The 25,839-nt window shown below is 38.3% G+C and overlaps 3 protein-coding genes across 9 annotated transcripts in view; 1 reads left to right on the top strand and 2 right to left on the bottom strand.

Annotated features, from left to right (window-relative positions):
- Positions 1-6,832, bottom strand: part of NEK11 (NIMA related kinase 11) — an 87,313-nt gene extending 80,481 nt beyond the window's left edge. Inside the window, exon 1 of the mRNA XM_065627291.1 lies at positions 6,596-6,832. Coding sequence (XP_065483363.1) covers positions 6,596-6,765 — 170 coding nt within the window. The 5' untranslated portion in view covers positions 6,766-6,832. The remainder of the gene's footprint in view (positions 1-6,595) is intronic.
- Positions 6,833-10,687: 3,855 nt separating this feature from the next.
- On the top strand, positions 10,688-16,095 carry ASTE1 (asteroid homolog 1). Its single transcript, XM_065627290.1, has 4 exons — positions 10,688-12,008; positions 13,939-14,149; positions 15,068-15,263; positions 15,549-16,095. Exons 1-4 carry the CDS (start codon positions 10,695-10,697, stop codon positions 15,841-15,843), a joined length of 2,016 nt encoding a protein of 671 aa, XP_065483362.1. The 5' UTR covers positions 10,688-10,694; the 3' UTR covers positions 15,844-16,095.
- Positions 16,096-19,458: 3,363 nt separating this feature from the next.
- The window catches only part of ATP2C1 (ATPase secretory pathway Ca2+ transporting 1), a 68,267-nt gene continuing 61,886 nt past the window's right edge, over positions 19,459-25,839 (bottom strand). For all 7 annotated transcript variants that reach the window (XM_065627279.1, XM_065627280.1, XM_065627283.1 and 4 more), the window contains 6 exons: positions 25,430-25,498; positions 23,619-23,735; positions 22,856-23,003; positions 22,122-22,217; positions 21,118-21,259; positions 19,459-20,240 (listed from right to left, as the gene is read on the bottom strand). In XM_065627279.1, coding sequence (XP_065483351.1) covers positions 20,104-20,240; positions 21,118-21,259; positions 22,122-22,217; positions 22,856-23,003; positions 23,619-23,735; positions 25,430-25,498 — 709 coding nt within the window. In that variant the 3' untranslated portion in view covers positions 19,459-20,103. The remainder of the gene's footprint in view (positions 20,241-21,117; positions 21,260-22,121; positions 22,218-22,855; positions 23,004-23,618; positions 23,736-25,429; positions 25,499-25,839) is intronic.

The raw sequence follows: 25,839 nt of genomic DNA, 5'->3' as shown, positions 1-25,839 counted from the left end.
TACCTTTTATAATTAACTGATAAACTACTCGGGGGACTGGGATAGAAGTGACTGCAGGAATATTACCGTTTGCTGTAAAATTGCTGGTATGATCCTGCTACTTTCTTTAAACCAAGGTGCCTAATTATTTTGGGAAGGTCTAGGTCCATGATGTCAAGAAACAAAAGTGAACTCTTCAAAAATTGAGACGGATTTTTGCAAAATCATATGCAAGTCAAGAATCTGGAGAAAAACAAACAAACAAAAAAATCAAACAAAACAAAACCCTGCAGATGCCCTGCATTTTGAAGGCAACTTGTAAATTAAATTAAATTTTCTCTGAATTTACCAGTAAATTTAAAGCTCTACTGACACTTAATTTACAAAATTCATACACTGTTTCCTAGGCACAATATTGAAATGCCTTCCTTCTCTCTGTCATAAGAGATAGTATTTTAGCAGATCATTGAGATGGTAGAGTTTTATAACACAGTACTGGCTTGATAACTACAGAGCTGCTAAGTAAGTTTCACTTGTAGCTTTGCAACAAAATTGACATTGTATTCACATATAGGCGTGACTTGAATTTCCTGTCAAATAAGATCTAATAAGCTTCAAAGCATCTACATATTACATGTTAGCAAAGAACTGAAGGTAGATATTAAATATTAACTACACTGGAAAGTTGCAGAATTCATAGTGTAATTGTCCCACCAGCATTTCCACATTTTTCCAGTTGTCCAAGGTTTAGTAGCCTTGTCTACCCAGGAAAAAATTGCCTGTCTAGCAATCACTACTCAGCTTCGGGAGCTACCATCCAGTTTCAACCAAATCTGTCAGAAGGGGGGCAATTTCACAGATCTTAAAATGACCATATTGAATTATCTAAGTAGAAAGTGCAAGAGTCTTAGTGGCCTCTGGATCTCAAAAGTTACACATTGTTTGAGCTGCCAAATGGCCAGTGTATGTGTACTGATCATCTCATCTGTGCATGTGCTCAGAGACCACCATGGCTCGACTTGTCTCTCTTCCAACCACTAATTAGGGAATACAGAAGGAAAATACAAATATTGGAGGGATACATGAAGGGAAGGAGAAGCTGGAGCTATGAATAGAGGAAGTAAAAGAAAACGGGACATTCCAGAAAAAGGAATGCTGTCACAACGTGCAGTGAAGAAGTAGGGCACCTTGTGGTAGGTTAAGGGAACAGAAGATGCAAGTCTACAAACCAGGCTTCCTTCCTGGCACACACAGAACAGCTTGTTTCCAAACTATAGAACTGCCCCTCACGGTATTAGGCTCTAGATGAGGATTGCACATCTACAGCATAAATAAAAGCTCTGATAATATTTAGCAAGATTCAGATATCGAGGAACGATTTCTCAATTACTGGCCCAGTTATTTTCCACACCTTGCTACATGAACACAGGCAGACTGTTTAACCTCTCTGTTCATTGCCCATTCACAAACTGGATAAAAATACTTCATAGCTCTGAAAAGTGCTTTCAGATCCCAGAATGGTAAAGGTGTTAAATGCATGCAAAGAGTCATTCTTAATAGATGGTACTGCATTGTGGGCAGTCATGCGTCTAGAAAAGTGACTGAGTAGCACTGTTTATCCTTTGCTAGTGACATGGAATTATACAAATGCAAAGAAAAAAAATGACACTTAGGCCCAACTTCATTACTGGTACAACTTTACAAAAGATAAAGAGGAAATGAACAAAAACTCATAAGAAGTAGTTTTTACCCAAATTAAAGCCACTGTTTTTTCTACTTAAAACAGCCAAACCCAAAGCCTCTAAAAATTTGTGAAACTCTACTAATGGGCAACTAGGGATGTGCATCCCCATCTATCATGTCTAAATTAAATTCAAACCCAGGAAAAGATTAAAAAACACAGCAAATATTTTCAGGAGCAATCCTATCCTTATTTGGACTCCAGTTCTATATTAGCTAAATCAGTTTGCAATTTAAATTAAAGATTTGCCCAAGCTCATTTTAGAGACCACTAGAATGGAAAGACAGTGTCAACACCAAGCAATTCAATCTCAGTTTTAGTGAATGTATAGTACCCGGCTCAAAACAAGAAGATTCGCAAACACCTGACAGAGACATCAAATAATACACAAACCAAACCATACTGTGTAAACTGGAACTAAAAAGCATGTCTCTTGTGTTTAACTAACTTTAGAATCTAAGATTATGTAAATTCTGACCATAGTTTCTTCCAAAACTGGGAGAAACTGATGATATCTCTCCTGTGTGGATTGCCTAGTACATGAGAAACTTCTTTCATAGTGCTGAGTCTCCCAGATTCTGGTCTTTCCCGTTATGAGAGCATTCATTTTGTTCTCTACTCTGCTGCCTCTTTTCACATAAGTTGCAGGAACTTCTGTCTGTGAGATGTTTAACCCTCTGTCATACTCAGTAAGAATCATCCAACAGGATGATAATTCCTATACCTTCTAGAAGAGGTACAGCAGATGGCATAACTTCCTATCTCAAATCAAGAACTTGCACCTTTCCTTTTAGGAAATTATTATCAAACTTGGAAAAGTTACTCATCATGTCTGCACAAAGCAGATATCTGAGAATAATGTAAGCATGATCCTTAAGACTAATAGCCAGTCTGAAATAACCTCATGGCGGCACCATCTCACTCCAGAATACCAATCACTGGTTTGGTTTTCCCCCTCTCCACTGTGGACAATATACCTTGGAAAAACATAAAACACAAGCAATACAAGCAGAGAAGCTATTGCTTAGTAAACTTAAATGTGAGCAGAACCTGTGAAAGGATATTTAAGAATATACGACTTGCAACTATTATTTTCTAAAGGAAAACAGAGTTCATTGACACGAGAAGATGTTGTATGACGAGGGATTTTCCTGGCTCAGACATTCAGGTGTTTAGCTATGCCTCTAACTGACAGCTGTTTACGGCAGCACATAATTTTCTAGTTGAGACAGGGTAGAGTGCAAAATTAAAATGAAAAAAGTTTTCAGAGTCATCTAATAAAAAAGAAGGCAAAATTATAGAAGTCACAAAGGACCGTGAACATAAATAATTGCCAGAAAATATAATTTACAAAAAATACAAGTTAGGAAGGTAAAGCAACAGACAAGCAATGCGTCATATAACACTTAAGAGGCACTTATAGTCAGAAACCTACATATGCTACTATACTTGTACTACTTCATAACCTTATTATTTACAGAGTATGAAACTCAGCCATATCACAGTGGATGTCTCTGATCTAGTGTGCTCTTAGAAAGTCAGTCATCCCAATCCCATCCATACACAGAACTGGAGGTCAGCATGAAGCTGGCATGTTCTTCTAAGAGAGGGAGGCACTGCTGGCCTGAGCAGCTCTATGTGGAGAGTTTTATGTGGAAATAAATCTCTTAAGTTGAGGCATACCCCAAATAATCAACTCTCCCTCCCAGCTGAAGCAAGTCTGTGCATAACACTTGGCTCTCCACAGCTAAGATCCTTGAAGGGTAATGAAGTATGCCCAAAAACTATTCCTAAAATAATGCAAAAGCTTTGCTAAGCATACATGAAATTACATGGTAACTATTGCTAGTCTCTGCATTAACTCATTCTGTGGACATTGCACTAATGGAAAACTGAAAAAGATATCCCTGGATAGCTTCTGTACCAATATCCAAGATGTCACCCTGCTTGGGAATTTGTATTCTGACGACTTATTCCTATGCTCTTTCACCGTGCTTTAGACTATAGCAACATTCAGGAAACCATCTGTGGCTGAGTTCATGCTGTATATAACGTTTGTCTCAGCATGTTCTAGATCACCTCTGAAACAATAAAAACAGACTTCTAATTTTGCTGAGGTCATTTGGGACCTAAATCTCTCAATTCCTTTTTTTTCTGACAAAGTGCTTTCAGAGCTGTATTAAAAGTATTATTTTTGAAGAGTAAGAAAAATAACCACCTAATTGTTCATTCAAAAGCAAATATTTTCTTCCCAATGGAAAATATAACAAAACCAGTAACCAGTACAGTCCCATAAGAGATTATTTTCTGATTTGAAAGTAGTGTTGAGAATGTGACTTCAGGTATATTTTACCACCTAAAGAAACAAGTATTTTAAAGTAAAATAACGTATCTACACTCTTTCTCATTATACTACCCGAGCTTTCATGTTCATCCAGACCAGTATTTTTGTGATATAATAACATATAAATGATAGAAAGTTGGGGAATCTCCTCTTCAATCTACATTTGAGGCTCAGAAGGAATGAAGAATAACTGTGATACGCAAGTACCACCTAGTGCTGAAAGGATGAACTACTGTATTACACCAGCATTTTGGCTTGTTAGATATTGTTGTAGTCACAAAAAGAGACTGATAAAACAAACAACAACAAAAAAAGCCATTTGATACTCAGCCACTATCCTGAGGATGGCAGAGGACACACTCAGCACTCAGAATTAAAGTTCTCAAAGAAAAATTCTGAAGGAAAAAAATAGATATAACAATTACTTAAAGGCAAAGCACATATTATTTGGTTTTGAGTTTTGGCAGCTTGTGGTACAGCAGCAAATGCATGATGAGCCGTATTTCACCATAGTGTTAATATTCTAAGAATGAGTTCAGTAATAGCTGCATTCTGAAGAGTTTTATAAGCTTGGGTAGCTCCTGCCACCCTATTTGCATGATAAATTTTTCCAACAGAAAATGAAAAATATCTTCTATTGTTTTTGATGAAAGGTTTCATTAAAGAACACATTTGCAGAAAACCATAGTCAAGTTCGAGAGAAATCCAAGAGTCTTATAAGCCAGCTAGAAAAAACTAAAGGCTTAGTAGCCTCTAACTCTAATCCAAGGATCTGAGAAGCTGTAAATTTATGTAGAAGGAAAACAAGCAAAAGAATTATGTCTTAGCTGCACATTTATTAAAGCAATATTGCCAAGAATGTATTGTCATAAACAGCAAAAGTGAGGCACAAATGAACCAGAAAAAGCTCTTTTATCATATACATGCTCACTAATGTGTCCACCAATAAGGACCAATAGACCCCCATATTTAAAGGAAAAATGTATTTCTGGCTGAAAAGCACACTGACAGATGGCTCAGAATTTAAACAAAAAGCCTCACAAATCTTATTGGATAAAACAAAAAATATTCACATTTAAATTTCACTTAGTGTAAAAATCAAAACAATAGACAAACACAATTCTACACAACCAGAAGTCCAGCCAGTGATGCATTACCCAGGTTCCCAACTTCAAACTAACACACAGCAATGTCAACACTCTGAAAATGTTCTTCTGTCTTTGCAGCTTCAGAATCCTGAAGGGTTTATCAACCAAGCTGATGAGACCTGTCCAAATTCAGACAGGTAAAAAAAAAAAAATTTAAAAAAAAAAAAAATAATCAAGATTTGCTGGCAACTTACCAAAAAAAAAGGTATCAGTTAGATATACAGCAAATGGAAAGGTGTTTACTGGAATTTCTGTATCTATTCCTTCTCAGGTTTAATTTAGAAAATCCAATTAGAAAAAATAGGACATCAATAGAGTACAGTTTCTTTTGAGACTCCTCCAACAATCTGAGTCCTTACAATGACACAGAATCAATTCCTGAAAGCATCCAACTAAGTGTTATCAAAAAACCTACTTACAGTAAATTAATAAGAAATCATCAGAAATTAGGAGGAAAGTCAATTAAAATATATTCAATACATTCAGAAGTTCTGACGTTTTCATGCTCCCTTTAAATGTTCCATGCTTTAATGGGCATGTGTAACTGAATGAAGCATTGTAGACCTAGATACTAGAGTAGCTGGACCTGATTCAACTAAGGATTCTCTGTTTCCACATTTAAAAAAAAAAAACCCTCATGTTTGTGAAGATGGATAAGCATGGCATGGAAAGTAAATGCACACTACTTCAGGAAGTAGAAGTAGAAAGAACTTCAAGAACTGAGTTTATCTACAAAATACAAAGACCTCAAAAATAAACTATGCAATTATACACACATATATATTGACATAATTATGAAATGATAGCTTAGAAATTATAAAGCTTTAAGCCTTTAACAAACAATTTTGTTACAAAGAAGAGGAGCAAATTTGTGAAACCTGGCATACACCTTTGCCCTGCTGCTTGTCAGGACAGTGATAAAATTTACCTCAGTTCTGAGTAAATACAAGGGTCTTTTCCACAGCACATACATTAGCAACTTGTCCAAGGTATGACACTGGGGAATAGGTAAGTTTTATATATATCTTTACTGGTTTTATTATTTGTTAGAAAGCTTGAGAGGTGTGCATCACTATGGAGATGAGGATCTGAGATTTTCTATCTACCTCCACTCTGTCTTGCGCAAGTAAATTAAAAAGGACTTAGATAAGAGCATAGTAAGATAGGCATGTTGGATAAATTATTTTGAACACACCCAGACTCAGGTGAAATGCTGAGTCAGTGTAAAGTCTGCTCCTCTCTCATGTCCTCAATCAGTTAAACAGTTAATGCTGCAACATAACACCAAACTGAGAGACAAGACACAAATACAAAGAAAACACCTACAATGCAAGAAATACGTTCCAAACATTTTTATTTCAAGTATGTGAAGTGTTTACTTACAATTCTTCTCCATGTTTCGCTTTTCTGTCAGAAACCAGATAAACACTTCCAAAGCTTCCATTGCCAAGTTTCCTCTGAATACTGTATCTTCTTGCAATCATAGCATCTGAGCAAGCAGAATTAAATCTGGCAACAGTGACACGCTTAGCAGTTTCTTGAAATTTCAGCATTTCTCTGTGTAACAAAACTACAGAAATTTCTCTAGAATGTAGCTTTCTAATCCTTTTACTCTTCCATGGATATTCACAGGAAAAACTTGAAATAGAAAAAAAATGATTTGTCAATGTATTATTCTTATTAAAATCTTCATTTAATTCTCTGGCAGTGCTTATAGTGCTCAGCTTGCAGCAAAACACAAATTAAGTGGAATCATTAGTTGCTAAGATGTGGGCAGCAGATTTGATAAAGAAACTCCAGAAAATGTAGATGTGACATAGTCAGCCTTCCTCTAAAACAACCTTAAATGAATTCACTGAACTGATAACACGAGGGAAATGAAATTCCACACGTTAATTTCTTTAAATGTTCAAGTGCTTTTTGCAAGGACAACTATACCTGTGTTTCACGTGACAGTTCCCCTAGATAAGGCACTCTTCCTCATCACTTGTCTTTTTACCACCATGGTACCTGACACTAAAAATACCTGCATCTCAGGATACAGGTTTCATGAGTTTTGTATATACTGAAGCATAATCTCCACGCATAATTTGAGTTCACTCCCACAAGTAACTACAAAGCTGTTTTCTCTGCTCTTTCATTTGCCCCTCAGATTTCACCATCTGTTTCAGTGCTGACCTCACAGCTTCTGTGTGATTCACTACTAATCTCTTCTGCAAATTAAGAGCTTTGTGGCTACCCACAAGTCTAAAAGACTTTCAATAAAACCCAATTCTCCCAAAATTTCTTCATTTCTCCTTCACTGTAACTATTCTTTCTTGACCCACCTTTCTAACAATTTAACTCTGACTTGGAATTCTTGTCTAATTGAGGTGCTAATTCTGCAAACATAGAGAATGTAAAGGCAAACTCTAGTGTATCTATGGTTTTCAATAACTGAACATGAATTTAGAATAACTTTGTTTACTCAAGCTTCCTCATACTAAATGATATAGGGTAGGTGCTTCACTGCACATAATAAAACAATATTGCCTTCATTACCTTGCCTTTACATAATGCTACCTGCACCATTTGTGCTTGAGGATCCTTTGGAACAAATAAAAATGTTGCAAGATCCTACAATCAGTGCAACTAATACTATTGTCTATCAGTACTGCCTGCTGCAGTGCAGCGTGCCTACACTGCATTGGTTCACCATAGCATTTTAATGTCGATGTAAGCAAAACAAAATGCTTTTTTTTGTCGTTTGTTTTGGAAAAGACAAATTGCCTAATTTTTGAAACTGTGTAACTGCTGGTTCCAAGTCACTGTCTTTACTTCCTAATAAATGCAGAGTTTAAATAAAGATTACAAATTTGTATCTTACGACAACTCTGTGTGTGTGTGTGCGCGCGCGCGCGTGTGTGCGCGCACATGTGCACGGTATTTTAATACTCATCTGCTGAGCTGCTGTCACATTGTACCAAAGAGCCTGACATTGAAGTGTCACTATATTATGAAACACAGCCAAATTTTAATTACTACAAGCCATCTTAATGATACAAATCCTGTATGTTTTTTTAAATAAAAGCACTCCTGAGATTCTGTCCCTGTATTCTCTTTCAGAAAGCAACAGTGACAAAAATTTTGAAATGCAAATGCTAAGCAAAGAATGTCAGCTAGAAAATTGTTTCTCCTGTAACCCCAAATCTGTCTGAAGAAGCATAAATGGGTCATGATGAGGTGTGGGGGAGAGGAGATCAGGAAAAGGAACTCCATAAAGTATGTCATTGCCATTACATATTTTTCATTTACTATTCTATTCTCCTAGGAAGTTGCTGGTTTATGGATGCCTTCATAAATTCCCAATAGAATAGCTTTGAAATACATGACCCTTAGAAATAGCTACACTACAAAAACTGCTGAGCTCTCTATTCTTTTTTTTCTGGAGAAGAATCACTCAACACTGCTCACCTTCAAATTTTCATACTTACTTGGGCCCTAGGAATATACACCACAATATCACACTTGAGATCAAGTAGACTAATTGTTGTACTTTATTTCCAGCCCTGCCTCTCATGTGCTACTCTCTATGCTTCGATTTCTCTCTATATGTAATAATGGTAATAACTATCATATATCTTTGTGAAATGCGTTGATGTCTACTGCTGAATGGTGTTATAAGATAGGGGCCAGTGATTGTCGTTCTGGTGTCCCAGGCACAATTTAATGGCACAAAGAGATGGATTGCTGAGCCACTGCATTTGAAAGAAATACCCTGGAAGAGTTAATAGACTCTAGAGCCTGACTCAACCGCAAGACTGACTGATTCTTCGAGAAGTATATCAAGTGGCAGCCTCTCCTACCTCACTCAAACCTTTCGCCCAACCTTCCTTGTATTTTTTACTATTGTCCATCTTTTCCCACCGAGCAGGTATTTCCTGAGCAGCAGTACATCAATTGCTTCATTAAAGTTTGGAACAACTAGAGATAACTCAGAGCGATCAACTCTCTAGCCTCGTTTTCCTCAAAAATCACAGTATACTCTATCCAGTAATATTCTGGTAAACAGTCTATGTTCTAATTTTTCTCCCTGCTTCCAAGCTCCATTACAGAGCCTGGCAGGCTATTGATGCCAAACTAATGCAATTACATGGTCTGGATCACTTTTATTTTTCCTTCTTCCTTGGCTGGAGTATAAATCTCCTCCCTCTTTATTGTTGTAAACTTAAGCAAAGTTATTGTTTAGGGTTTCATAGTTCCACCTACACATGCTAAGCACACAGCACCTCCACTCCTTCCCCTGGCCTTCCTTGTCTTATTTAAGAAAGATACTGCTTTTAATTTCCTTTATGTAACCTTCAGGTTTCTTTAGCAATAGCTACTAACATACTCTGACATTTTCTGCCTCCAGGATAAACCCATCTGTGCCAATCAAGGCCATTTTCCAATTCCATCAGGTTTTCTTTTTATTCCTTAAGAAACCCTGTGCTACATCAACATTTGCTGGCCCCCATCCCTTCCAGAATTTTTATATTTAAACTGCAAATATTCTCAGTATTTACTACTTTGACATTTTTCCTGCCAATGACTTTACTGGCATGCTCCTTTAAACTTTTGGAAAAAAAAAAAAAAAAGTATTCCTGGGAACACTAGTTCCATTCTTATTTTCTGCACCATCTTTATAAACCTAGCCAAGTCTCAAGTAACATCATCTCAGTGGGCTCTGTTTTTAACTGCTCCCAGAGAACGCATAAGTAAGAAAGATTTTATGAGTAGTGTCGGTAGCAAAGGATCTTGCAGGTGACAGGAAAACAAGGTCAAATGTACTCAGCTATCAAAGAGGCTAATTAATATCACCCTGACACACATTCAGGAAGCAGAGATCCCCTAGGATAACCTCAGAGATGCTATTACCTCATTAATAGACTACATAAGATGCAAAATTCCCGCTCCAAGTGCCTGGAGGCGCACACAGGTGCGCAGTGTCCCTGCCTTCCCCCCCAGCTATCCTCACACAGAGGGGTGAGGGCAGCCTGGCACCACCCGGGCCCCTTTCCTCACCCCTCCGGGCAAGACGGTGCTCCCGGGGCCCCTCTGCCCGGCACACTTGGCGGTACGCGATCTCCCACAGACTTCACCCCCCCAGCGCTCGGCCCCACAGGGCCGCCAGGGTGAGAGGAGCGCCTGAGCGGCGGGGACCACCGTTCCACCGGATCCCCCGGCTCTCCTTGGGACAGCCTGAGGCAGGGCGCTGCCAGCCCGGGCCGAAAGAGGAAGCGGCCACAACCTCCTACCTCGCCCGGCCTCGGGACCCGAACCGAGCGGTGCGGAGGAGCCGCCCGCCCCGAGCGCTCCGCCAGGCCCGTGTTTGCGGCCCCGTCGCTAGGAGACAGCGCGCACGCGCACTGAGCGCTAGTGGGCGGGAAGAGGAAGAGAGGAGTCCTTGATTGGAGGGCTCCGCCTGTCGCTCTTGTTTCACTTCCGGCGGCGTGGCGCTGCCATGGGCGTCCAGGGGCTGACGGGCTTTGTGGAGGAGCGCGGGACGTTCTTCACCGAGCTGCGGGTGCGCGACACCAAGCTGGTCATCGACGGGAGCAGCCTCTACCACCGCCTCTGCTTCGCCTCCGCCGCCGACTTCCGCCGCGGCGGCGACTACGGCCTCTTCGCGGCTGCCGTGCGCGACTTCTTCGGCAGCCTGCGGGCCTGCCGCGTCGCCGCCTTCGTGGTGCTGGACGGCGGGCGCGGCGCCGAGGACAGGAAGCTGCCCACGCTGCGGGGCCGCGCCGCCGAGCGGCTGCGGGCGGCCCACGGGCTCTCCCGCGGCGAGGGCGGCTGCGTGGTGCCGCTGCTGGCCCGCGAGGCCTTCGTGCAGGCGCTGGGCCGGCTGGGCGTGCCCTTCGTGCAGTGCTTCGCCGAGGCCGACCGGGAGATCGCCGGCCTGGCCAACCGCTGGGGCTGCCCCGTCCTCTCCCTCGACAGCGACTTCTGCGTCTTCGACCTGGCGGGCGGCTACTGCCCGCTCAGCCACTTCCAGTGGCAGAGCGTGTGCGCGGGGGACGGGCCGCGGGGCTGCTACGTGCCCGCCCGCTGCTTCTCCGCCGCCAAGTTCTGCCGGCACTTCGGTCAGCTGGACAGGAGCCTGCTCCCGCTCTTCGCCGTCATGAACGGCAACGACTACCTGGACCTGGCCGCCCTCGAGGCGTTCTTCAGCAAGGCGCCCCTGCCGCGGGGCTGCGCGGCGGGCAAGGGCGGCAGGCACGGCCGCCTCCGGGGGCTGCTGGGCTGGCTGGCGCAGTTCGCCGAGCCGGCAGAGGCTGTGGACGGCGTGCTGAAGTACCTTAGGAAACACCAGAGGGAAGAAATAAGGGCGCTTCTGTGCGCCGCCATGGAGGATTATACTCCCTCTGACGCGAATCTCGAGGACTTTTTTCAGAGCGGGAGGTATGAATGCGAGGCTGCCAGGAAAGCAGACCTACCGCAGTGGGTACGCGATGCTTTGGCGAAAGGTAAGCTGGCCCCCTTCATCAGCGATGCCCTGATACTAAGAAGTACCTTCCTCCACGTTCAGGTGGAGAATATGCAGAGACCTAGTGCACATAGCACAGCTTTGCCCATTCGACAAGTTATCTATGGACTGCTGCTGAAAGGGTCCCACAATACCGAAGCTGCTTTTCCAAGTAAGCAGACCAACGAGCTGCCAGTTGTATGTGAATTTGACAGACTCCAAAAGACACTCAAAAAAACATTTGTTCAAGCAGCAAGCCTACCCACAGATTTTTATGATGATCATTTTCTTTTGGACAAGTTAATGGAGGTAAATGGTTGTCACAACAGATCAGTTAACAGTGTTTCACGAGTGACAAAAAATAGCTGGGACTCATGTTTGCCAACTAGTCGCTAAATGTGATACCTGAACTAAGCCGCTTCTGTAAATAACTACTTAATACAGAGGTACCTATAGGGCTCAGAGCTTGGCCTGTGATACAGGAGAAGCTACAGACATTGCTTTATCTTTGGCCCCAACCCCCATGTGTACCAAGACCAATGACATGAAGAGTTGGTTGTGTGTTTATATAGTATTGTCTAAATTTTCCATTCTAAGCCTTCTTTCATCCTAAGTATTCTGTTACATTAATACTTGCTTTTATAATTCTAGGAAAGAACTCGGTTGCATGAAATTTAGAAAAGTGCAATTTGAAACTACTATACTTAATTTATAATTGGTCAAGCTATGGATGTTTCCGAGCACTGTTCTAAACCAAAATCTGACCCGTGCTTTTTTTTACTAAAAATCACCATTATTTTATGTGTGAATCTTGCAGCTGCCCAAGCAATTCTACCTGCCGCAAGTATGCGTCCTGCTAGTGTGGACCCCTGCTGCTTGCCAGACAGAACAGCACCTATAAAGCAGCTTGTAATCAAAGGAAAGTTGTACTAGGTTAGTTCCAGTCACCATTAGCAATCCTTTAAATTCTAATGATTAAGACTGTAACTGTTGCTGTGAATGGAAAGTAATCTCCCATACTCAAAGTTGCATAACTGAGGTTTTTATGCAGTAATTTGAGACATCTGGAAATACAATCCATGTCTTTTAATACTGCATATTTAAGCCACATGCTCTATCCATTCTGGCTTTCAGATCAACTGTTAACACATCGGTACATGGGGGCTGTGCTGTGTGTTTTTATCACTTGCTGGTGGCTATTTCATGTAAGAACCAAGTCTGTCACTACTAGGACCGTTAAATGCTACAGATAGCTGTGGATCCAAAGGTCTGCATACAGGTTATTTTACACAGGTTTATTGTTGCAGGCCTTTTAAATGAGCAATATGCAAACACGTAAGAGCTTGAAAAATGATGCTTTGGGATTTTAAGAAGCATCAATGACACCTTAATTTGCCCTTAGTATATATACTGTTGGTTTAATGAATTTGCATTTCTGTTATTGTAACAACTCCCCTTACTAAACATATGGGAGTTACCAATTCAACACAGAAGGTTTGAAGAAGAAAGGTTGTTCATTTGAAGTGCTCTAGGCAAAACTGATTTCAGTTTGTCTTCTACTGTGGAGATGTCTGCCTAAGAACAGGCAAAACCACTGTAATCGAGGTTCACAAAGAACTCGCATTACAGTTGAACAGCCTGGTATGATTCTGCTGCATGCATGAAGTTATGGACGGAGTTTATAACACCACTTTTTATAAGTTAAATAGCACAAAGATGGAACATGTGCTAGGAATTAATACATTGCAGGTAAAAAATGCAAGCTTCAGGCTTAAGCTTTCATTGTGATTACAGGTGTTTTCAACATATCAAGAACAGACATCACCATCACATGTCACAAAGCAACTTTTTATACATATATTTATATATTTACCATAGCAAAGTAATTTTAATGCATTATGGTTACAAGATCTATCAAGCGAGTCAACTTTAAATAGAAGTTTAAATTAAGTCACCTGATTTGAAGAAGATTCTGGAACCTCTTAAAATCTAACCTCAGGCAATTGTAAAAAATTACTTTTATCCTTCCACCTAGCATTTAATTGTGGTTTTTAAAGCATAAGTAGTATTTTAAAAATATTTCCTGTTCAAAATATCTGTGAAACTTAAATAATTTTAATCAAAAACATGAAGTACTAGCTAGTTTAAACACAAGCTTATTTGCCTTTTGGAAATTGCTCACAGCAAGTAAAGTCCCTTACCTTTATTTTTCTACTCTGATTTTTAAATTTATTTTCAGGTGCCCATGTCACACCGTCAGATGCTTTTGCTGGAGACTCTTGGAGTGAAAATGAGTTTCCTAGAATCTATCCCCAGTCACTTACAACTCCCTGTTGCTGTAACGTGTTACTGGATACGTTGTTCAGAACCGAAAGTTAAGCTGCATCAATTAAAGGCTTTACTTCTAATGATAGTATCTGGAGAACTGCACAGGATAACAAATGAGCCAGGTATGTCTCCAAAGAATACAATTTTAGATGTTCAGCTACTATGAAAATCTATACCATAATTCATTTTTCCTCATTTATGGCAAGTTGTCCAAATTCAAATGAATTGGTAGTGATTTACTCTGTATCCTGAGGTGTCATATTCTTTGCGTTGATAGAGAGCAAAGAAACAGTGCCAGCCATCAATTTAACATTTTATATTGGCAGAGCAGTACTTTGCCATCTTCTAAAACATTAATTTGCATTTCTAAATGTTTTCTTTAGGACTAAAACATTAGTTTAGATACAAAAGTTACCAAAAAATAAGCTTAGCATACTTGTGCATCAAGAGAGAATAACAACTATGGATGCATTCTGATAATTTTTTTCACGAGTTTTTCTAAAATCCTCTGTACTTAAAAATGCTGAGTTGCACAGGCACCCTTTATCTGCCTGTGCATTGCAAGAATCTGAAAGTACTAAATTATCACAGAAATTGTTTTAGTAATATTTATAGCTATTAGAGTTATGGTGGCATTTCTTCTAAGAGTCCTTCATTTGATGGCAATGATTACACATGCCAGGGCTATATAGCTTTTTTAGGTTCTAGTTTATAGAAACTGAACTGACGTGGTTGCTACCTGCTTCCCAAATGGGTGGGAGTGTGATGGAAATCGTCTAGAATTGATCCACTCGCAGAACAGTGTAGGAAATTACCTAACAAATAGAACTCTTGATTTCACGGTTTCAGATGCTCAGGGATATTCATACTTTAATTTTTACTCAATTTTATGTCTTAAAGTTCAGTTTGAGACATTTGAAAACATTACTAATTCTTCCTAAAATAGAACTGGAGGCTTGAAAACCTATACCTTGCAGACACCTTTCCTACTGTTCACAGCAGAACACTTATTTGCATGTTGCTTTTTATTTATAACCTAGATCCAACAGTTTTATGTGCTGAAGATGACAGTATTGCATATAATGAATTTCTAAAATGGAAGGAAAAGAACTTGCAAAATCAAGGCTTTGATTTAGATGCTGCACACAGTTTTTGCCAGTGGCAGTGCTGCCTTCAGATGGGATTGTATCTCAACCAGCTACTTGGTGTTCCCCTCTCTGAGCCAGACCTAAGTCGGTAAGGATATTTGACATCTGCTTTCCACACGAGCCCCTGATGAAATGTGTTCATGTTTTATTTTCTGTGTCAGACTGCTTTGGCCATTTTACTACATTTCAGCTCCCTTATTAAAATATATTAACATGGAAAAAAATACAGAGTAGACTAGGTGTCCCTTAGGAGCTCGCTGTTGGATTGTTTATGTGGTTAAGATCTGGGTTTTTTTTCCATAAAGCAGCATGTTTCTGTACCTGTCCTGCTGAGGTACAATTCTAAATAAGGATTCTCTTCTTCTTTGAGCAGGCTTTACAGTGGGACCCTTGTGCACAGACTGTATCAAGAGCTTAAATCAACACCTTCAGTGGAAAACCTGTTTCATTTCTCTCCAAAAATGTCTCAGCTTTATCAGGTTTTGTTAAATACGGTGGAGTCAACTGTATCTCCAGACTTCTTTCAGAAGATTATCAAGACCAAATCTGAGTCCTGCAAAAAGAAGAAAGGATCTAATAAGAAAAAAAAGGTCAACAGGTGTGCTATACCAGAAACTCAGCATTTTTGCAATGTTAATAGGTTTGCATCACTTGGAGTGGATGACTGAAAATGTTACTCCTGAAATAAGTGCCACACAGATGGAAGAAATTACATTCAAATATGTGACTGTATTGGAATTTGCTCAGCTGTTTTTGCACTAGTTCCTGATTCAATCTTTACCAACAATTCTTGCTTCAGGGATTTATTTTTTGTAACAAACACTCTCATAAAAGAGGTGCTATATAAAAGTTGTGGTGTTTTGTTGTTCTTTAAAGTTACCAGTCTAATTAAAAGGAGAGGAAAGTTGTTCAGGACTACTTTAGAGGAATTCCTTTCCTAAACATTTACAGTTGGCTGTCCCTCCATTTCCTTGAACATTTCCAACTTCAAAAAAATCTGATTAAGTTCGTGTTTGAGGAACACAGTGATTACAGATTAAAGTGAAAATAGCCAAGTTTAAAAATAGTGTAGAATCAGTCTTCACAGGTAGAACATTTGTAGTTTTGGAGAGAGCTAGCTTTGCTTGGTGACAGCTAAGTATTGTAGGCACTGAACTATACTCAAGGAGAAACTTCAGCTTTTATTCCCCCTGCCCCTGGTATGTCAGCAAGAGTTCAATGCTTTCATGCATACACAAAGCAAACACGCTTTTTCTTACATTCAGGAAAATTATTATTTCCACCTTTAATCGTTAAAGTTTTACCCATTACTTACCAGAATTCAAGCTTGATTCCTGCATCGTATGCTCAGTCCTGGTTGTATCCCAGGTCTGACAATTATTCACATGGAACTAACTCTGTAGATCTTGTAATCTACAGGAAGGGTCTCTGATATCATACAGCTGAGTCCTGATACTGCCATAATATATTTGATGAGAAAATAATAGATTTATAACATCTATTACATTCATGAGAAAACTACTTTTGAAGTACTCTATCTTCCAGTATGAAAACCGCAACACTAAAGTACCAGCAGATGGCACCTAGGCCCAAACATACAGCAAGTTACCAGACCTTAACCACCCATTTCTGAATAGACTTCTATTTGCAGCAGTATTCAAAGTCACGTTTCCATCAGATAAATTTAAGTTGAAAGGGGTTAAAGTTCTTGATTTTAGTAACCAAATCTTACATACTTAATCATCCAAATCATCCTCTGATCCATTATGATCCCACGTTTCATTTCGCCAAGCTTATAGTTCCTTATGGTTTTTAATCACAAATAGCCGCATTTAAAAAGTCTTAGGTATATAAATACAGGCATCTTTGATTCCACTTTGTTTGTGCTGTGAGAAGAGAGATCTTGAGTTACTTTGAATTGAATCCCCCACTGGAAAAATGCGGGAGAACTTAAATTCTTGAGACTTGCTGCGCAGCAGTATATTGAATTAGGTAAGTCAGAAAGTTTATCCACTTTCGGGTTAAAAAAGCTGCTATGATCACATGGTATTTTGAGAATACATTTGGGAGTGCAGGCTTGATGATCAAGGATTACTCTACTGGGACTGTGTTCTCAATGCAGAATGCAGCTGTTCTTCGTTGCTGATAAAATGAAATACACTTCATTGCAAATACCTGTATATGGAAGAAAATAACTACTGATCCTAGGGTTACTATTCAGAATTTAAATCGAATGTTCCAACATTTTTTTTTGAGTCATTATAAGTTTTCAATCTTCTTTGGGGAAAAGTAAAAAAAAAAAAAAAAAAAAAAAGGCTCTAAGGCTCTTCTTAAAACTAAAGTGTTCTCTATTCTGTAGTGAGAGCAATAAATTCCTTGGTTGCTATCTATTTTCACCCCACATTAAATGTCTCAACTTTTTTGGAAAAATCCTACTATTGATTCAATTGTTCTGGAGAAAAACCTCAAACTTGCCATTAGGTGGCAATGATGAAGAGTGGAACCAAAGAAATGGGAATGGGATTCAGTCCATGCATTTTTTTCATAAATAATGAGATTCCGCTAGATTAATTGTTATTGTTTCATCTTCCATTGGAAGACACAGCAAAACTTAGTTTGACATATTTTAAGTGAATTGCAAGTTCACCCTGCAAGAAGACAGAATTAATTGTTCACAAGAGACTGAAATTTTATTTCTTGTCTAGACTGAAATACTCTAATCCAGAAAGTGAGACTTGTGCTGGGAAAGAAGTACTTCATAAGCTTTGTTTAAAGACTAGGCAATAACACTATCAAGCTAAGACAACATATCAGTGTTCATCTGCACTTCTGTACTTATCTGGATTTCTGGGACTCCACAAGACCAAGTAGTCAAATCCTACGGAGAATATCAACAAGTTAAAACTTGGCATGTGAAAGATATAGTTACTGTACTTTCTCAAAACCCATTTGTTCACAAGATTCTTCATCAGTATGCACTGCCACATCTTCTACCATCTGACTTCACTGGAATCTTAAGAATACTAAATAATAAGCTTTTAAAGTGTTCTGAAATTATATTGAAATACAATGTGGTAGCACTACAGCCCTACTTGCCAAAGATGGTAATAATTCAACAGGAAGACCCTGACAAATCTTTTCGACTTCTGAAAGGCAGAACTGCTGGAAATATGAAAGTTTTGCTCGAAGACATGAAAGCATTTGTGTTACAAGTCAACTTGTTCAAGCCCTATCAGCTCAGTGTTTCACCCTGAAGGAAGAGGCGAGGACCGTACGCTGCAGTTTTTACAGGATTAGAACTGCTGCACATTGGTACTGCGGGTCATGTGCATACTGAGCAGGCCCAGGATCAGCCTGAAATGGGTGAATTGCACACAGAAAGCCAACTCAATGGTGCACCCACTTCCTCACCAATCCTGGGAATTTCCAGGAGGAGGAAAAAAAAATAACCTCTTAGGAGAGAAATTCATACGGTACTTCCCAAGCTGCCTTGCTTTCCATGAACTCCTCAGATTTTGAGCATGGCGCGTGGGGCAAACTGCAAAGGTTAACAGAAATATCCCAGTGCCTGTTTACAACAATTCCTCCTTAACCATCAAGATGACCATTGAAACAGCACGGCCCAGAGCCAATACCAATACTACACAGACGTGTATCCACATGCTTTCAAGCAAAAGAGATACCTTTACATCTCCAACTCCCCCTAGAGATCTTAGACATCCTCTTTTCATTATTCCCTAGGCGACTGTTTCTTGCATTTCCTCAAGGGATGATGAGTTCTATTCTGATGAGAAGACACTGGTGACAACAGCTGCAAGTCTATTTTGAGGAAGAACACCATTTCCAATTAGTGAATATTACAATATTCAGACATTATCATATTTTAAAATACTTTTAACAGATCAAGACACAAAGCTATTATAATGCTTTTCTAGCCACAAAAAGTCATTCTGTAGGTTAACATTTTAAGTTACACTATCAGTAAAAGGTTTATTTTTATGATCAGGGTAGAAGGAGGAAAGAAAACCAAGCTGCTTTGAGAGAGGGGTGGGGGTTTTTTTGCCATTAGAGTGAGGATTAGTGCATTCATTTTCTACCTAAATACACTACAAATCATTTGAATAAGTTATAAGCTAAAGTAAATATGGAACAAGACAAACCAAAACTTTTATCTAAAAACATATCAAAACAAGCACACTAATCTGGTGTAAATGCCAGTTTCTTTTAAAACAAAGAGACAACACACTTTTAAGAAAAGCAAACATTTACTTCAAATTGCAGTATAGGCTTTTCAATCACAGAAAGAGAAAAGAAAAACAGTGATCTGACAGCGGTCACATCCTGTGCAAAAAAAACTTGGGATACAAAAAAACTGTAGCACGAGGTACTTGAGCCGCTTACACATTGCAGAATAAAGTAAATAAATACAGTAGCTAGAATATGGCACTCTTGTGACAGACTCTAAACCCAGTGGAATGCCTCTGAAATATTTTTTTATCCTTGTATTAGTAGCAAAGTCCCACCACCATAAAAGTAAAATAGTACAATGTTTTAAATAAAAACAAACTAAAATATTTATATCTAAGAGAAGGATTTTACACAGTTATATCTTTTAAGTGCAGAAAATGGGACTTGGGCTTGGATCTTTCTTTAAATTAACCCCCCCACACACACAAAATCCCATTCAATCTCAAAAGTAAATTTATGTTTGAGGAAAAATGTTACCAAAGTTGCATAATTTCATTTGTTACTCCCACAGCTGGGAGTTAAATTCTAAACAGTCTTGAAACATGAGTGTTCATCATTAGCCAGTGAAACAAAGGACTTGACAAAAGCCCTCAGGATTTATCTTCCAAATATTGTTTTGCTTTCTCCTACAACTTTAGACAGCAATCCCTAAGTTTGCAAACAAAAGAATGCAATATGCATCATACATCAAGAAAAGACGAAGTTGACGAAGAAGAACTTCCACGTTTCTGGATCTTTTCCTTGCTTCTTTCAAACTTCTTTATGATCTCAGTCACTATGCACACAGAGGAAGTGAGTCCCAGAAGAAACAGTAAATCTGGAAAGAGATAATTAGCCTTTTAAAAATTTGCTATGTGAGGCTGAGGGCAGACTTACAAAAGAACGAGATTTACAAGACTTTAAAATTGTCTTCCAATCATGGGGTAAGTTCAGGAGAAATGAAGCAAGACAATCAATTTTTGCCGACCGGAAGATTGACATGCATAGTTTATGCACAAATCATAAGTACAGGCATGAGACGTCACACTTTTAAAAGTATTTCATAACCCTATTTTTATTAACATCTATGAAAGAAAAGAACACTAAGCAATATAATTAACTTCATACTGAAAAAACAGGAATGACACAACAACAAAAAATTATGTAAAAACATGTATTTCATGACAATCATTTAACTTCAGAAAACCGTGGAAGTAATAAAAGTAAGCCAATAGCATTAAACGTAAGGCCAACAGCGTTATGTATCTATAGCTTCTTAAAATCCTTATGTCTATTTCTCTTACAACAATACAGTTGATTATTTAATAAAGGATCAAAGATTTGTAAATAAGGTGTTTATATTTAGAGAAAATATTTGCTAAACAGCAAGAGTAACAGTGCTTTAAAAACTTCAGTAAACTCTATGCTTCATTTTTGCCTGCATCAGAATGTATATTAAAAAACCTAATATACACAAACACCTAAGAAATTCAAGAATGTACTGATCAGTTGTGTACCATATGCATAAAAATAATAGTTCTTAAACAAAACATCTAGAAGGATTACTTTTTTTTCCTAAAAAAAAAAAAAAAGGTCAGCAGGCTTTGTATTCCTGTTGTATGCAAACAGCCACAAAGTGCTGTTACAGAACCATCAGCTAATGTGTTTACAAATTAATCCTTAATGTACAATTTTGAAAAGGGAACTGTTCTTACCCAAGATGCTCAGGCTCTCTGTTTGGAAAACCTTCTGAAGTGGAGGGAAGTAAATAACCAATAACTGCCCCATTATAGATCCAAGGACGGCGTAACAGAACATTTTGTTACTGCAAAGTCCAATCTCAAACACAGATTTTGTCTGTAAAATAAACAACGCATTACACTGTACATGTAATCTTGATTATCTAGACAAGAAAATAATTAATAACTACAATTTTCATCCAGACTTTTAGAAAAATGTAAAAAGTTGTTGACCTTTTAGATAATCCAGAACAAGTTCTTGAACAGGCTAATTGTATTTTCTCCCTAGTAAACAGAGTACAAACCTTGTCTTCATAGTCAATGACTTGTATATTGAGCTCACTTTTCTGCAAGTACAGTGCATTAGAAGGTGCCCTCTACACTAGAAGGAAGTGGTTTTGTTGACCATGACAATTCACATTGGAAAACAGATCGCAAATTAGAGGAAATGTAGTAACATATACCAGCAATGTACTTCTCTCCAACTAGCACAAAATTTCAGACTTGTTTCCTTAAAACAAAAATACAAACAGGAGATAGAGTTTAAGAAGTTTTCCTTGGATTATGGGTTTACGGTTACAAAATTAAAAAAATTAAGGCCTTCAAGAAGTTTCAGATCCTGGCAAGGATGCTAAACTGACAGAATTGTCAGGAAAAATACAAACCAAAAAACCCAACCAAGCGTACACAGCAATACAAAGGAGCACCGCAATCCAGCTTTTAATAAAAACTTCCTTGATCCTCTCAGAACAGAAGCATTACTACTGGGTCTGCATCGCATAAACAAATTAAGAAAACTAATACTTATGTGTAATTTAAGAAAACCCACCTAGTAAATGTGTGACACTCTGAAGCTTAATAGCAGATGTGAAGTAAATCTGCAGGAAAACATTCAAAACAAACACAGCAAAATCCTCCCTCAAAGAAAATTCTGCTTATTGTGTAAATACTGTGGTAAACAGACAATACGAATCACTTACCTGAGATCTAGAACTCAAAGCATTGAACATATCAAAAAATACAAAACAGGTGAAAGTCATGGTTGTATCTCGAGGTGTTATTACGTTGTCTCTTAACTGCCAGCAAAAGAAATGAAATGGCTTTAGCATGCTTTAAACCCTCCACAACTAAACAAACTTCTTACAATAATTCCAGTTCTGCTAGCTAGTAAATGAAAGCCAAAGCAATTTGTTTGCCCTGAGTTGATTTAATAAATCATACGGCAAAAATTATGCACCTGTAACTTGTAACATTTTATAATTCCAAGCTGTGATTAAATGAAGCCTCTTGACAAACATTTATGCAAGGATATGGAACAGCAAGAATTCTATGATGCACTACTGAAAGTTCAAACAATATTTTTCTCTACTGGAAAAAGGAAGTCAAGTGGCTGTTTCATAATAGTCTGGCTACAAGATTTGTACAATTAATTTCTATGAGCTAAGGTTTCCCACATAGATTTGGGACCTGGAAAAGTCTGTGTTAAAATAGAGACGGGAATAAAACTGTATTCCTCATTTCAACAACTTCTTCAAAAATCTTCCTTCTCTAATCAGTTAGCTAACATAAGCTTAAATAAACTGATATAGCTTAAATAAGCATGGACAAAACCTGCAACTATGTTCATACAAACTCTGAATTCCAACTGCTGGTGTAAAAAGGACTTATTTTAAATTAGTTTGTTACTGCTTTATATTTTGCACTTTTTCCATACCTCTCTCCAGAAGACAAACAGTGTCCCACACACGATAATTATGGATGAAACCAGTATTTTAACAATCAGGTTTTTGGTCAGAATGCTGTCCTTCAAATTTCTTGGAGGCTTCTGAATCACATCTTTATCCACAGGCTCCACCCCAAGACTTAAAATTAAAATAACATTTTATCATAATAAAAATAATTCACTGTTTCTAACTTAAGGACTAGATTTTCTAAGTTGAAAGAAAGATTTTAGTCTTTACAGCACATGATATTTTCACTTGAGAAAACTGAGTTATATGTATTAGTAACAGGCAATAATCTAACACCGCAGTTTGAGAAACCATAGATACATGATATCAGACAGTATTTAAACTGCCAGATGTTAATTTTAAAGGATACTGCAATATTAGTTATGTTCCCCATTTCTGTTACTGTGAATTTAGCGCTAGCTCCTTTCCACCCCACCTCCACCACCTATCTGCAGCCAAGAGGGTCAGAGGAAGAACCCAGAGGGAAGCCAGAATCCTGCATACAAGTTTCATGGGCATATCTGTGGATCTTTAGGTACCCATGCTGCCTTCACACTTATCATTAGATAATAAAGTGAACCAGAAGGAATGACTATAGAAATATACTGCAAACACTGTAATTCAAAGAAAAAGCGCGCTGTTCCAGAAACATGTAAGTTTAACACTCTGCAGTTTCCTTTATCAACCACCATTTTCCTTGCTGAAATAAAAGGACTACAGATCTCTAATGGAATTTAAAGTCATTACCTTTGAGCTGGAGGTCCATCCATAATAATATTGATCCATAAGATCTGCATGGCATTGAGAGGATTAGGAAAGTTCATTAATGTAGCCAGTGAGATTAAAGTCAGTGCTGCTATACTCCTGTTGAAAGAATCCATTTTTATAACTGTCAGCATGGAACATTTCTCAAGATCCACTGATAACTGCTTTGTAATCAACACTTCAACTCTTCAAGTGTAGACACAGGTTTTGACAGTGTGAATCATGACTGATGTAAGCCTGACTTTAAAGGTAGAGCATGAATTCATTTAGAGTACTCCTCTTGACACAGTGCACATTTAAAACAGTGTTGTTCTGGTAATTAAAAGACAGCAAATTTTTGTCTTAAAAACCTCCCGAACTTTAAGATAACATTTCAGAGTCATCTCTCACCTTCACCTAACTGATTTTTTTACTGGGGAACTGGGCCCTATACTTTTATTGTGCCAGAAGTAGAACTTCTAAACACGGTTTTGAAAAACAAACTGCTTTTACACTTTTGATGTAAACACAACCACCTGTCACTAGTTTGACTAATCACTCAAGGCAAGGTACTACCCAAGCTCCACCAAAATAACTATACCATCTCTCATTATTAGCAAGATGACAAGGCTAGGCAAAGTACTGAAAATATATTAGCTTGGTATTAGAAACCTCTCCAAACAAGTATGTACTAATTGATTTCAGTAGTTTCATAACCAACAAGAAGAGAGCAAGGCTCATGATAATTCTGAATTTCATGTTCTACTGAACCCTATTATACTCTCCCCACAAAGAGGGACAGAAAAAAAAATTAGAGTAACTCATTCATCAAAAACCTGAGACTACAATTCCCAAGGCTAACAGGCAAGCACACTTTCCCAGAATTTCTATGCTTAACTATTTTTCAGATGCAGATTTCTAGTCTGCTACCAATGCAGGATACTAGTCAAGACTGAAAGTATACGACACTTCTTAAAATTTTTATGCAGGTCTTAACGGGTTGGTGTTCTCTGGGTTTTGTTGTGTTGGGAGTTTTTTTGGTGGGGATCTTTTTTTTTTTTGTTCCATCAGGGGTTTTTGGGAGGTATTTGGCATTTGTTGGGTTTTGGGGGAGTATTTGGCATTTGTGGAGTTTTGGGGTTTTGGTGCTTTTTGTGTTTTGATTTTTTTTAATTTCTGCAACTTTATTCAACCACTCAGAAATGCCATGAAAGCTTCAAAAAAGTATCATGTACAAAATAGTGAGAGGAAAGCCATGTTCCTGAATCCAGATTCAATAAGATAGTTTCAAAAATTTTGTGAGTTTAAGGTTTAATGAACTCCTGTTTAAATACACACGATATATTCAGCACAGGGATCCTTGCATGCAAGAAAAGGAACTCAGCTTCACAGAGCTAACTCATTCCACAAACCAGTATATGGATCACAGAGAATCCAACCTCCTGTTTCCCTGGTTTCCTGCATTTGATACACATGTTCTGGCTAAGGAGAGAACAACTACTAACTTTTCCTTTAAACAAGGACCCAAACATAGCTATGCTGTTTCTCTCCACCTTCTCAATTTTTGACTTTTCAGATCTTAACAAGAACTGTGGCAAAGTTAGATGTCTGTTTATTGCACTGTTTTCTAGTTCTTTAAAAATGAAACAAGCCACCAAAATATAAAACACTGAAAATTCAAAAGCATAGCGTATCAGCATCCTACGTGAAATTTGGAATGTTCATGTGAATTCATGCAGCATCTGCTTCATGATGCTTTGATACATTCACAATGTCATTAGAACCTTGTGATATAGTCAAGTTTTCAAACTTACGTGCTCAGTTGAAATCTGACAAAATTTTTAATGTTATTATAAATTCCTTTACCCTCTTCAATTGCAGACCTGCAATTAAAAACAAAGATTACATCACTAGACAAATAAAACTACTGCCAAAAAAGCCTAAAACAAACAAAAAACGCTATTACTTTAAGCAGCAATACAAATGTCAAGAAACAAATGGAGTTGAGGTTCTCAGAGCTTTGGCAGTCCTTTTTCAACTTGATTACGAGAGTAATCACCGCAGTTTTATTTCCAGCTGCTTAACTTAACTTTCAAACTGAAACATCAGTAGTAAAATCTCCTCCTTGTTCAAGGTTCACCGTCATCCTTCCTATTCAAGTTAGATAATTTAAAAAATAAAAACACACACACTTTTAAATAAATACAGAAATGTAGCATGACTT

The sequence above is a fragment of the Caloenas nicobarica genome, chromosome 2, assembly GCF_036013445.1.
Source record: "Caloenas nicobarica isolate bCalNic1 chromosome 2, bCalNic1.hap1, whole genome shotgun sequence".
Lineage (NCBI taxonomy): Eukaryota > Metazoa > Chordata > Aves > Columbiformes > Columbidae > Caloenas > Caloenas nicobarica.
Note: the sequence above shows the minus strand (reverse complement) of the source record. Positions and strands in the feature narration are given on the sequence as shown.

Coding starts and splice junctions, on each gene's coding strand:
- ASTE1 (XM_065627290.1), top strand. CDS start 10,695: ATGGGCGTCCAGGGGCTGACGGGCTTTGTGGAGGAGCGCGGGACGTTC. Junction 12,009..13,938: donor TTTTGGACAAGTTAATGGAG/GTAAATGGTTGT, acceptor ATTTATTTTCAG/GTGCCCATGTCACACCGTCA. Junction 15,264..15,548: donor TCTGAGCCAGACCTAAGTCG/GTAAGGATATTT, acceptor TTCTTTGAGCAG/GCTTTACAGTGGGACCCTTG.